This window comes from Oncorhynchus masou, chromosome 5, assembly GCF_036934945.1.
Source record: "Oncorhynchus masou masou isolate Uvic2021 chromosome 5, UVic_Omas_1.1, whole genome shotgun sequence".
NCBI lineage: Eukaryota > Metazoa > Chordata > Actinopteri > Salmoniformes > Salmonidae > Oncorhynchus > Oncorhynchus masou.
The window spans coordinates 44,456,957-44,470,769 of record NC_088216.1 but is presented as its reverse complement, the minus strand read 5'-3'; the positions used below and the strand labels follow the sequence as shown (position 1 = coordinate 44,470,769).

Sequence of the window (13,813 nt, the reverse complement as noted above, 5' to 3'; positions counted from 1 at the left end):
CACAAATTTCTTGTTAACAAACTATAGTTTCGGCAAGTCGGTTAGGACATCTACTGTGCATGACAGAAGTAAATTTCTGTTTACAGACAGATTATTTCACTTACAATTCACTGTATCACAATTCCAGTGGGTCAGAAGTTTACATACACTAAGTTGACTGTGCCTTTAAACAGCTTGGAGAATTCCAGAAATTGATGTCATGGCTTTAGAAGCTTCTGATAGGCTAATTGACATAATTTGAGTCAATTGGAGGTGTACCTGTGGATGTATTTCAAGGCCTACCTTCAAACTTGCATGACATCATGGAAAAATCAAAAGAAATCAGCCAAGACCTCAGAAAAAAAATTGTAGACCTCCACACGTTTGGTTCATCCTTGGGAGCAATTTCCAAACGCCTGAATGTACCACGTTAATCTGTACAAACAATAGTACGTATAAACACCATGCGACCACGCAGCCGTCATACCCCTCAGGAAGGAGACGCGTTCTGTCTCCTAGAGATGAACGTACTTTGGTGCGAGAAGTGCAAATCAATCCCAGAACAACAGCAAAGGACCTTGTGAAGATGCTGGAGGAAACCGGTACAAAAGTATCTATATCCACAGTAAAACGAGTCCTATATCAACATAACCTGAAATGCCGCTCAGCAAGGAAGAAGCCACTGCTCCAAAACCACCATAATAAAGCCAGACTATGGTTTGCAACTGTACATGGGGACAAATGTCCTCTGGTCTGATGAAACAAAAACAGAACTGTTTGGCCATAATGACCATTGTTATGTTTGGAGGAAAAAGGGGGAGGCTTGCAAGCCGAAGAATACCATCCCAACCTTGAAGCACGGGGGCGGCAGCATCATATTGTGGGGTGCTTTGCTGCAGGAGGAAAGGATAAAGGTGTGGCTATATTGACGCAACATCTCAAGACATCAGTCCAGAAGTTAAAGCTTGGTTGCAAATGGGTCTTCCAAATGGACAATGACCCCAAGCATATTTCCAAGGTTGTGGCAAAATGGCTTAAGGACAACAAAGTCAAGGTATTGGAGTGGCCATCACAAAGCCCTGACCTCAATCCTATAGACATTTTGTCGGCAGAACTGAAAGTGTGTGCATGCAAGGAGGCCTACAAACCTGATTAAGTTACACCAGCTCTGTCAAGAGGAATGGGCCAAAATTCACCCAACTTATTGTGGAAAGCTTTTGGAAGGCTACCCGACATGTTTGACCCAAATTAAACAATTTAAATGCAATGCGACCAAATACTAATTGAGTGTATGTAAACTTCTGACCCACAGGGAATTTGATGAAAGAACTAAAGCTGAAGTTAATCACTACTATTATTTTTCACATTCTTAAAATAAAGTGGTGATCCTAACTGACCTAAGACAGGGATGTTTTACTAGAATTAAATGTCAGGAATTTTGGAAAAACTGAGTTATTAAATGTACATGGCTAAGGTGTATGTAAACTTCCAACTTCATCTGTATTTATTTTCGTCTCTGTTTCAGCACTAACTGGTAGATTTAAAAACACTAATCTTGTAGTTTACATTTTAGGGTTAGGAAAGTATGAATCATTACAATAAAAAACAGTTTGGAGAGCCTTTATGCACACAATACTGTATGGATGAATTCAAAATTACAGTGGTTTGATTAATCCTGAAAGTCATCATATTGACGTTCCGTCCATTAAATATTGGAAGGAGGAAGGAAAGTGTACAATAGGGGTTGAACAATAATCCTATAAATCTACCCTAAATCTCACTCATCATGTATGACAACTATTCAGTCGTTGTGAACCGTGAGCAAGGCTCCAGGTTTAACTTGCTTTGAGTTCCATAATGATTCAAATAGGCTACATTTCCTAAGGTATTGCACAACGTTAGCCTAGTATGATCCACTAATGCTAGTGATCCTCAGGAACAATTTAAGGATTTTAAATGTTTCTATTTAAAAAAAAAAATCCTTTATTTAACCAGGCAAGCCAGTTAAGAACAAGTTCTTATTTACAGCATGCAATTGACACTGGGCCAATTGCACGCCGCCTTATGGGACTCCCAATCACGGCCGGCGGTGATAGAGCTTGGATTTGAACCAGGGACTGTAGTAACACCTCTTGCACTGAGATGCAGTGCCTTAGACCGCTGTGCCACTCAGGAACCCATATGTGACAGAGAAAAGAAAGGTAAACAGAATGGAATGGACTGATACAATTATTTTTGAATGTGGGTTCCTAACAAACAATGTTTGCAGTCATTCACAAATGTTGTTGTGGCATTTGGTGTGCTCTGGGAGAGGATACAATGTTAGTTCTTATTAATGGTCTCTGTAATTGTAAGTATATGCGTTGCATTGTAGTACATTAAAGATCCATTCTTTTTACTTGGCACACATTCCTAGTGGTTCCAGTAGGCCTAAGGCCTAATTATCTCTGACATTGAACAAACATAACTAAACATTTTATTATTGTGCATTTTGAAGCAAAGGTAAGGCTATGTTCACACTGTTATTGTAAATAAAGTGCATTTCTCTTTGAATCAGTTACCTCTGTTCCCATGCCCCACCCTTTTCATATTGTTGGTAATGTTGGTAATTATCAACTCTAAAAACGTTTGCGTAGCAGCTACACACTTAAACCGATCATATTTTGACGGAAGTCGGCAGACTCTGAGCTGGAGCATGGAAAGTGATTATATTTGGGGATCTTTATGTTAATTGTGATTGGTGCTTTTAATCAATATTGTACTGCCTTGTTTTGGTTGTGTGTTTGTGGAGCTGTGTGTCTAGTGCATGTTTCAGGTATCCCTGTCCTTTCCATGGGGCACGCAGTCCTATAACCAAATACAACTAAACTATACAAAGATAACATGTCCTTGTACATAAGGCGTGGAGCATGGGAATTAAAAGCAAAGATAAGATGCAACAATTTATTTTCTGCTTCTCGTTGTTCAAATGCACAATCAGGGTCTCAAGAGCTCAAATGTTGTGCTACAGACACATTCAGAGTTATACAATATACATTTATTTCAATCAAGACTGTTACTTACTGGAAGGTGTGGTCAGAGAGGACAATGGTTACAGATGGACTAAGATCATTGCCAAATAACTACTTTCACAATTGATTATACTTTAGTAAAAATTACCATGCCAACCGACAAAGCAAGAGGATCTGTGAATGAATGCAAACACTGTTTATAAAGGCAAAGCCTCGTTCTTGATTGCCAACGAGCTGCACCTGACTGGCGAGACGGAAGAAAGCTACTCTTAGTGTTCACCGGTCACACCTGCATGAAAGAGTAGGTTGATGCTTCTAGTGTTGATGCAACCGCTTTTGCCGAACTGTCCACATACTTGACAAAATCAGTCATATTTCTGACTTTCCCTTAAACCTTTTGGCAAAAGAACGGCATGGGGTAGCAAGGCACAGGACAAACAACATGCTACATTTGAAAGTTAACTTTTATACTGTCTAGCCTAATGTCTGATATCCCTAAAGGATCGTGTGATCAGTGAAGTCTATGGAGACAGGATTCTCCCTGGTCTTTGAAGTCATGTTATAAATTACCCATGGAGACCTTTGAATAGACTGCCTTCTGCCTTTGTACACAGGAATATCCCACAGTCATGTTTCCTGGGAAAGGCTAGGATGGTTGAGAGTTAAAACTTGGAAGGATGTGCTTTTTGAGGAAGTTCTACTCTTGACAGAATGGGGCTAAGAACCTTATGTTAACTTGAAGTCTAAAGGAATATCTTTTTTTTCCAGATCATCCAATACTGTCGCATTTGCGGTCCATTTTTATTGATTAGTACCCCTAGTGTCCAGCCATCTCATTTTACATCCCTGGCTACTGTAATCATCTGTGTCCATATTGTTATTCTTCACTGATTTAGGAGTAAGCCTTAACGCAGCGTGCAACCCTCTTTGTATAGTGGCAGTCATTGATGCAACATGATCTTTCCTCTGAAGAGAGCCTTTAAAACCCCTCGGAGTCGATGTCCGTGCCCACGTAGAAATCAAATTAGCATAATACAAAAATACATTTAAGCTAGAGATTGCATTAGCCGATGTTGCACTTCTGCAGAGAAAGGTGATAGAGCTACAGCGGTGAGACACATCAGACCTTGAGGCAATCCCGAAAATGTATTTTCTCACTAAATCGTCTGTAGCATCTGAACGGTTTGGCCTACAAACGGAGAACACCATCATGTTCATAAGAGTCATCGTTCCATAGAGGGGTCATACGAATGTGATGGTGTTCTCCGTTTTGCTCTATGACCCCCACAAGCGTCTTGGGAGTCGTCTGAAGTCGGTACAGACAATCTTCCAACTTCTGTCTGTAGGGTCGAACAGTTTGGGCTACACACTAATAATACCCCTCTGTGGAAAGGTAAGACTCACACATGTACAGTGTCAGTTGTTTAATTATAGGACGCCCACAGGCCACATACGACTCATCTGAATGTCCCTGGCTACCAGTTGCAAGACCCCTTGACTTTTTCCACATTTTGTTACTTTACAGCCTTATTCTAAAATGGATCAAATATATTTTTTTTCCGTCATCAATCTACACAATACCCCGTAATGAAAAGGCAAACTGTTTCTTAGCAATGTTTGCAAATGTATTAAAAAAAAAAACAGATACATTATTTACATAAGTATTCAGACCTTTGCTGTGAGACTTCACATTGAACTCAGGTGCATCCTGTTTCCATTTATCATCCTTGAGATGTTTCTGCAACTTGATTTGAGTCCACCTGTGGTAAATTCAATTGATTAGATATTATTTAGAAAGGCACACACCTGTCTATATAAGGTTCCACAGTTGACAGTGCATGTCACAGCAAAAACCAAGCCATGAGGTCGAATTAATTGTCCGTAGTGCTCCGAGACAGGATTGTGCGAGGCACAGATCTGGGGAAGGGTACCTCCATGTCAATGTTTTTTTTTCGTGATCTTACTTATGTCTCTCCAATATAGGACAGACACTGCATAACAAACTTCTTTTAGATTTTTTTGGGGGGGACTATCTTGTCAAATACCATTTAGTTGAGAGCTAATAAAATACCATTTACTGTGCCCTTAACCTCTGCGTTTGTGTAGCTGTTCAGAAGATGATATTGTGAATGGAGAAAAGGTTTTAAATGTATGCAACATGATACTACTAATGATCCTAATGGAAAATTCCCCATAGATATTCATTTAGAGTCCTCCAATCCTCTACGTGTAATTTGGCGGAGAGTCACGTCATTACATTCTCCCCCCCCAGATATACTGTAGGCCTACCATAGGCAAAATGAGTCTCACTAGTGTTGAGTAATATGCTGTTAAAAATGGTGTAGGTCTTATTTATTTAAAGAGCATATAAAAGTTAGAAGCAAAAGCCTACAACTATTTTAGCACCGTTTTGGCTGCTCTGAGGCAAGTATGGGGACTGGTCTTGATAATTCAATGATATTTTTATTTTCACTTAATCTCCATTTGGGTATTGGTTAGACAATATTTCGAAAATTAGGGTGCAGAAATGTTATGCCCTTAGTGTAACCTTTATTTAACTAGGCAAGTCCAGTTAAGAACAAATTCTTATTTACAAGGACAGCCTACTCCTTCCTCGTGCCCTGCGGGGATTCTTTAGCTAAATAGCCCAGTACTGTACAGCACGTTGTACAACGCCATATTTTCCATTCCATCCTAATGGAAACCCAGAGGGTTTTTCGTTTTTCTTGGAATAGAAAAAATATAATTTGAATCAAATTAAGTATTAATCAAAAGTTTGGACACACCTACTCATTCCAATATTTTTCTTTATTTTTTAAAACTATTTTCTACATTGTAGAATAATAGTGAAGACATCACAACTATGAAATAACACCGGTCTCCCACGTGCCACACATTTTGTAGTACAGACATGGACCGCTCTCCCTTATGTAAGGAATTAGGCACTTTCCCATGTTTACTACAGTATGTATTGTAGATTGCACAGTAGCCTAATAAACAAATAAACACATTTTCTTAATAAAATATTGAGGTTATGGGTGGGGCCAGTCCTTTGAAAATAGAGGATGCGCTTGATTTGGCTGTGTACTGGGAAGGGGAGTGAAATAAAAAAATACTCTTTCAAAATACAGATGTTGATTTAGTTATGGATCTATAACAAATTTCTATGGGAATAAATATCACTGATTTACAGAAATATTGGAACAAAGTTGTCTAATGAAGGCAAACAATTTAGAATCCTCCAATCCTGTAGCCTACTCCTGACCGTCACGTTGTACAGCACCATATTTTCCATTCCATACTAACGGGAACCCCGAGGGTTTTGTTTTTCTGTGAATAGAAGCACCATAATATCAAATTTATTAAAAACAATCCCATATACTATGTTTTACAAAAAGGTTTTAAATTCTATAATGCCAATACGGAATACTATCAAATGTTTGTCAAAGATGCCCTCTGGTGGTCAAACTAGCAATAGCTTGCAGTAACAGGAAAAATGTCTGACAATTAAATGACGTGCCACAGAATTCTGCAGCAGCACGCAAGGTGTGCCACAGTATGACGCAACTTTTAAAGGAGGAACCACTGTAGGTTGGCAGGTACAGACCACTGCTGTCACTAAATCCTGCCTGTAGATTTATATTATCACAATCACTAGCCCAGCGTGATGCTAGTTAGACACAGGGTGTTCTGTTCCCTCATTCCCTTTTTGTTTTCCTATCTCCTTGCCTTATTCATAGTCTTCAACGTATCCTCTTTACTATATACTTTCTGTGTAGAGATTTACTGGAGTTTGAAAACTATCAGCATGAAGCTGCCTGGCCTAAGGCTGACATCATGCTGCAATGAGAATGCAACACCGGTCTGTACATTGTGATAGGTTGTCATCGCCATAAATGGCTTCTTCATAAATTGTCCTAAGGCATTAGGATTGGAGCTATGCCATTGTTATACGGAACTTATTATGAAAGCGTTATATTTTTCGCCCTCAAGTTGTTGCTCTCAAATTCCTCTTTCCTTTTGTCAAGTGCTCTGTGACAATGGCAATGTGAGAAGCATTTGCACAAAATAAAGCTGCATTGAATTGTATTTCATCTCCATCTCCTCTTTACCGCCATTCTCTTGGTCCCTCTTTGTCAGCCTCTAAACATTTACACATTTTCATAGATCTAGCTGAGATCACGGCATGGGGTTCTGTACTGATAATACCCTGGTGAGATCTCTCCACTAACAGCCTAATGTTGTTTCACAGAGTCTGTTTGGTCTCGATAAGGCCCCTTTGTTGTGTGTATCACTCTGCGTGCTGTGAAAAGGCTCAGGTTCCAGTATTGTCTTACATAGCAACACACTTATCCTATTGAACATAAAATAGTCCCTCCACGGGAACAATGTCACTGTTTATAATCTCCCTACAGAAAAATAAAGCCGTGCAATCCGTTACACAAATGCAAATTTGGCATGTAATTAAATCACAGGTAGGCCTGTTCAGTTAAACAAATTTCAACAGTCAGTGTTGTCTAAACATGTTTTCTGTCACCCGCATAGTTTTGCAAGACTATACAGTAGGGTTATTGCAAATTTGGCCTAAAATTAAAGCATGTGATGCTAGGAACATGTTCAGTTATACAAAGCTTTACAGTTTAATCTGTTTCCGGTCACTGCAGTGTTTCTCAACGCCAGGTTTTCTTTTACCAGTAAATACAATTTATTTCCAAAGTTGGTTATGTCAAGGTGATGATGGGTTGAACAAAAAGAAAAAAAGAAAACACGTGTAAAAAGTATGTACCACGTACAGAAGTTACCAATTAATTCCTGTTCAACTTAACAAACAACTCAAACCACAACTTGGTCTTTGTTCAATATAATAAGTACTTTGGGAGTCATTGTGTGTGTGTGTGTGTGTCTCAGCCTTCAGGGCCTTCCTAGGCAAGAAGGACGTGTCCAAAGAGTTGGAGGAGGTGCACGCTGAGGGTCGGGCCCAGAACACCCTGCACATGGCGTCCGTCACTGAGCTCCTGCTTAACCCTGCCTTGCGCTGGCAGGTCATCACCGTCATAGTCACCATGGCCTGCTACCAGCTGTGTGGCCTGAATGCCGTAAGTGGCAGCTTTCTCTCATCTCTGATAATTGAGTGTACTGTTCTCTGATAAAAAAAATGGGGGGGCTTTATTTGGCTCATCGCGATTTTGTGACTCCTAGTGGCGGGTTGGGCGCCTGCAGGCTGACCAGTTGAACGGTGTTTCTGCCGACACATTGGTGCGGCTGGCTTCCGGGTTAAGCAGGCGGGTGTTAAGAAGAGCGGTTTGGTGGGTCATGTTTCGGAGGACGCATGACTCAACCTTTGCTTCCTGAGCCGATTGGGGAGTTGCAGCGATGAGACAAGTTCGAAATTGAGGAGAAAAAGGGGGTAAACATATATATATATATATATATATATATATATAATTTACATTTACATTTTAATCTAACAATGGAATGACCAATAAGTGGCTTGGCTCTCCAGCAGCAGTAGTTGAGATGGAAGTGTTATTAAGTTGGTGACAGTCAGGGGGGGAAGAAAAACTCCTACTGATAGATAATAATCCCCTTTCACCGACAAACGTCTAGATGTTATTTGAACTTGCTGAATTATTCATGCAAAGTTTATGCAAGACGCTTCATGGGATTTATGGGAGTATGCAATCAATTGCATCAATGCTCGATGTGCTTATTCATTTACCAGTCCTCGAAAAACTTATCTACCCCCACCAAAGAAAAAAACTGTTTTCAGGAATTTAAATTAAGATTTTCTTTTTAGATATATTGCCATATAGTCACAGAACTTCACAAGCAATTTTCCCCAAGAAACTTCATTACGAATGCATTACTGGTGACTTTGCTGTGTGATAGGAACAAGATAGAAGGAATGAGATGCTGATGACAGTGTATGAGCATGAGGGCTCACAATGAAAAGGCTCGATTAGTATCAATCCAAGGACACAGCTGAACAAGAACAAATGGAACTTATGGCTTAATTAAATCACTAATCGACCTTTGCACCGTAATTGGCATTTCTTTCCGGCTCGTAAGACAGACAGGAAATTGGGCTTGCAATTTAAAGGACAGGGATGTATCCATAGAGAACATTTTTAAGTGTTCTATTGAATTCAGTAGCTGTATCCTCACTGGCGTAGTTACTGTACAAGGCTCTTACTAGCTCCTCATTCACTGGACCTTTAAAATAGGAATATGCCAGTGCCACCAATCGCTTTTGTTGGAATGTGGTGTTTATCTTCAAAATGAGCCGGTAATAATGTTCTTTCATTTAAAAAATTAACTGGCATAGCATTGGGTTTACATTCTTGGGGGTGTTGCTATCCCTTTAGTTTTTGTAGGACAAATAACTCAATAGTGTAAAGGCATTTATTTCTAGCCTGCAATGTGAAAGTCTCAATAAATTATGCAGATTTTAAACGCAATGGCGCAAATCAGTGTTGATGTCACGACTTCCACCGAAGTTAGTCCCTCTCCTTGTCCGGGCGGTGTTCGGCAGTCGACGTTGCCAACCTTCTAGCCATTTTTAATTTTCCATTGGTTTTGTCTTGTCTTCCTTCACACCTGGTTCCAATCACATCAATTACATGTTGTGTATTTAACTCTCTGTTTCCCCTCATGTCCTAGTCGGTGATTGTTTGATTGTATGTTCTGGTGTGTGATGGTTTTGTACCCACTTTTATTATTTTGTATATTTTGGTTTTCTGAGTTTTGTGAGCACTTATTAAACGACTCCGTTTATACCAAGTTTGTTCTCCTGCGCCTGACTTCTCTGCCACCAGCACCCACCCATTACAGTTGAATTCCCCTAATCCTGACCTTGGTGGGTGAACTGATATTTATGCCGTCTTTTCTATATTTTCTGCCTATTCCTACTTGGCACTGGACTGCTTTAATTCTGAAACTGATTTAAAAAAAGGCATTAATCTCTATACAGCATACATCCAATTCAATGGTTAAATGCTATTTGATATCAGGGTCGTTTTCAATGGGTTCAGTTGGTATCATTAATTCACATTTATTTATTGATATGGGTGGTGTACAAGCGATATGAGCACATGCAGGCCAAAGCTTTGATGTGTCCTAAAATGTCCACACTTTTGATGCGGTGGTATTTGTTGATCATTGTTATCTCTTGACAGATCTGGTACTACACCAATGGGATCTTGAGGGACTCGGGCTTTGCAGAGAATGTGATCCCATACATCGTCCTCAGCACAGGCGGTATAGAAACGCTGGCTGCTGTTGTCTCAGTGAGTAAAACCTCTCAGGCAATCTTAAAAACAACTAATAGCTCACTTTTATACACCCACACCACCATGTTCAGCAAAATGCTCCAAGTTGTCTTGACATTAGTCAGCTTCATTGCAGGTGAGTAAATAGGCTACACAGGAACCTGTGAATAACCAGTCCTTTCAGTGTCCAGGCATTGACCTCAGAGTCATATTGTGCAACTCTCTGAAGTCACCGGACAGCAACCCATAATTTCTGAGTTACTTGTTCACTTCAACATTTTGTGTGAAACCGGATTCATTTCGTGTAGTATGTATTTGTGATCATTGAACCATAGTTTATTTTATTCCATTTGTCATTTAGCAGATGGGATTTCCTCAAATTTTATCCTTGCCCAATTTGACCTCTTCCCTGCATGAACCACGTAGCCAGTGATAGGAATTAATTTCCCAGGGCTTTTTCAGTTATATTTCCTCTGTTTTTGTTCCCAATCTGAATAGATGAGCAGACCATTAAAAATACTTCCCTTTCTCTCCTATCAGGGGTTAATTTGTTATACTTTTGTTTACCATTTCTTACAGACGGTTTATAGTTGTTCAACCAGTTTTCCACCAACCCTATCCCTTACCCTAAATCTAATCCTTGGCCTATACACATGTTCTATCTTAATTTGACCAGTATCGTCAGAGGAGTAAAATAATCCTGAAGCAAGAGGATTTGAATGTCTAAAGAAATATTTAGAATTGCCACCAGGGGGCAGCTAGAATACAGTACTATAGCCTACCTACTACCTACATTGTACCTTCGACTGCAGGTCCACTGGGTGACATTTCAAGAAGCCTACTGTAGGCTACATGCAGCTACCGAACACTCTGCAAAACATGGTCGGACGGGGCTGTTTTTTTTGCAGAGAGATTGTCCTCCACATTAGGAAGGTTGCTTAGGCCTACAAGTTAATTTAATTTACTTAAAGAAGTAAAACAAATAGTCTGATAATTTAAACGTCAAAGAAAAGGGTCTCAGCTCAACAAAATTGCAAATACAACTGAGAATAATAGTAAACTGTACATGCAATTAAATCATTTTCATTTTTACAATTGTTGTGAATTAGTTTGGATTTTTTCATTGGATCAATTTATATTCACCCAATCAATGTGATCACAATATTGAATGATAATGATTGTCACGTGATTTAAGAGACAGGGTTGGAGGGAATTGCAGGAGTGGCGATGGTCAAATCAGCTGGTCAACAAGCTGTTCAATCAGCTGTCAATCAACTGATGGGCCATCAGCTCAAATCAGCATATCAACTCAGATGGGGAAACACAAAACTTATTGGTTTTGACACCGTCCATTAAATATGCCATCAAATAGGCCGTTCCCCAAACTATTTTAACAAACTTTGATATAGCATTTTCTCTGTTGTTCATTCAGTTAAGCCTTCACTCGCTTCACATGGGCTGCGTTTTTTGCGTGTTTTTTATTTTTTAAGTCAGTCGCTCTAGTTCATGCTCCATTCCCTATGCTACCTCACTATTCTCAATTTCATCTTGTCTTTATATCTTATATTAACGGCCTATGTGGTCAATTCGTTTTGATAGGCTACATACAGTAGGCTATACTTTAGGCCAGTGGTGGTAGGTGATGTTTAAGATGAGGGAGGACTTTTTTTAATGAGCATTGCCTTATTTCTATTACTGCTTATTGTATTCCATATTCTATTCACCCAGCTCAATGTAAAACCGATATGTTTAGGCTACTACATGATACTCAGGATACATTCAATACCGCCTTGCACACTCTTTCCTGCATTTAGCTGATCAAAAATGTAATCATTAGTCCAACAGTTGGAGAATTTATTTTGGACAAATTCAGGTATGTTTATCCCTGTTTCGTTCCATTTGCTTCCATTAAAGAAATGGCTGAATTGCAACATTTACCTGGAGCTAATGCTGCAGATAGCAGTACTGGGTGACTTGAAAAGTCATAGTCAATCGATCAATAATATAATAATACTTTTAGCAATTAAAAAAAAATCTTTAATTAGAATCTGTAGAAACTGAGAATAGAAAGGTTCAGAACGTTTGAAGCATCACAGCACAGTTGAAAATATATGTCAAATAGAAATCCTATATGGATGGGGTTAAGAGATAAATGGGATGGGTTGAATGGAGCTGTAAAATAGATTTGGTGTAAAATGTATATAGTATGTATAAACTGGAAGTAGAAGCCTAAGTGTTGTTTATTAGTTTACTACAATTAGGGGAGTGTTTGCAGGAAATAATAAAGGAAAATATATTTTAAAAATATGTATATGTACAGTATGTATGTATGTATGTATGTATGTATGTATGTATGTATGTATGTATGTATGTATGTATGTATGTATGTATGTATACTGTATATATATCCAACAAAATATACACTTAGGTTGGCGTCATTAAAACTTGTTTTTCAAACACAAACACGTTTTTCAAACACAAACACATTTTTCAAACACAAACGCAAGTCGGTTCAGCCATCTACTTTGTTGGAAAAATTACTTGTGTTATGCACAATTGTTTACAGACAGATTATTTCACTTATAATTCACTGTATCACAATTCCAGTGGGTCAGAAGTGTACATACACTAAGTTGACTGTGCCTTTAAACAGCTTGGAAAATTCTAGAAAATTGTCATGGCTTTAAAAGCTTCTGGTAGGCTAATTGACATCATTTGAGTCAATTAGAGGTGTACCTGTGGATGTATTTCAAGGTCTACCTTCAAACTCAGGGCCTCTTTGCTTGACATCATGGGAAAATCAAAAGTTGTACGTACTGCCAAATTCTCTAAAACGACACTGGAGGCGGCTTATGTTAGATTTACATTAAATTATCTGGCAACAGTTCTGGTGGACATTACTGCAATTGCACGATTCCTCTAAACTAGAGACATCTGTGGCATTTTGTGACAAAACTGCTCATTTTAGAGTGGCCTTTTATTGTCCCTAGCACAAGGTGCATCTGTGTAGGGATCAAGCTGTTTAATCAGCTTCTTGATATGCCACACCTATCAGGTGGATGGATTAGTTTGGTAAAGGAGAAATACTCACTAACAGGGATATAAACAAATTTGTGCTCAACATTTTTGAGAAATACGCTTTTTGTGTGAATGGAACATTTCTGGGATCTTTTATTTCAGCTCATGAAATACTGGACCAACACTTTCCATGTTGCGTTTATATTTTTGTTCAGTATATATAAAACAACGGTTGTTGATGTGCGTGGATGCATTTCAGATACATGAAATAGAACCTTGCTCTACTGTAGCAGTAGCACATTTCTTAATTTTACATTTTTAAATTTAATTAGGCAAGTCAGTTAAGAGCAATGTCTTATTTAGCAATGCCGGCCTACCCCGGCCAAACATCCCCGAACCCGGACGATGCTGGGCCAATTGTGCACTGTCCTTTGGGACTCCTGATCACGGCTGGTTGTGATACAGCCTGGGATCAAACCAGGGTCTGTAGTGATGCCTCTAGCACTGAGATGCAGTGCCTTAAACCTCTCGGGTTCG

The 13,813-nt window shown here is 39.2% G+C and overlaps 1 protein-coding gene across 3 annotated transcripts in view; it reads left to right on the top strand.

Annotated features, from left to right (window-relative positions):
- Nucleotides 1-13,813, top strand: part of slc2a9l2 (solute carrier family 2 member 9, like 2) — a 227,922-nt gene that overhangs the window by 93,123 nt on the left and 120,986 nt on the right. For all 3 annotated transcript variants that reach the window (XM_064965635.1, XM_064965636.1, XM_064965634.1), the window contains exons 8-9: nt 7,899-8,086; nt 10,166-10,276. In XM_064965635.1, the coding sequence (XP_064821707.1) occupies nt 7,899-8,086; nt 10,166-10,276 (299 nt within the window). The remainder of the gene's footprint in view (nt 1-7,898; nt 8,087-10,165; nt 10,277-13,813) is intronic.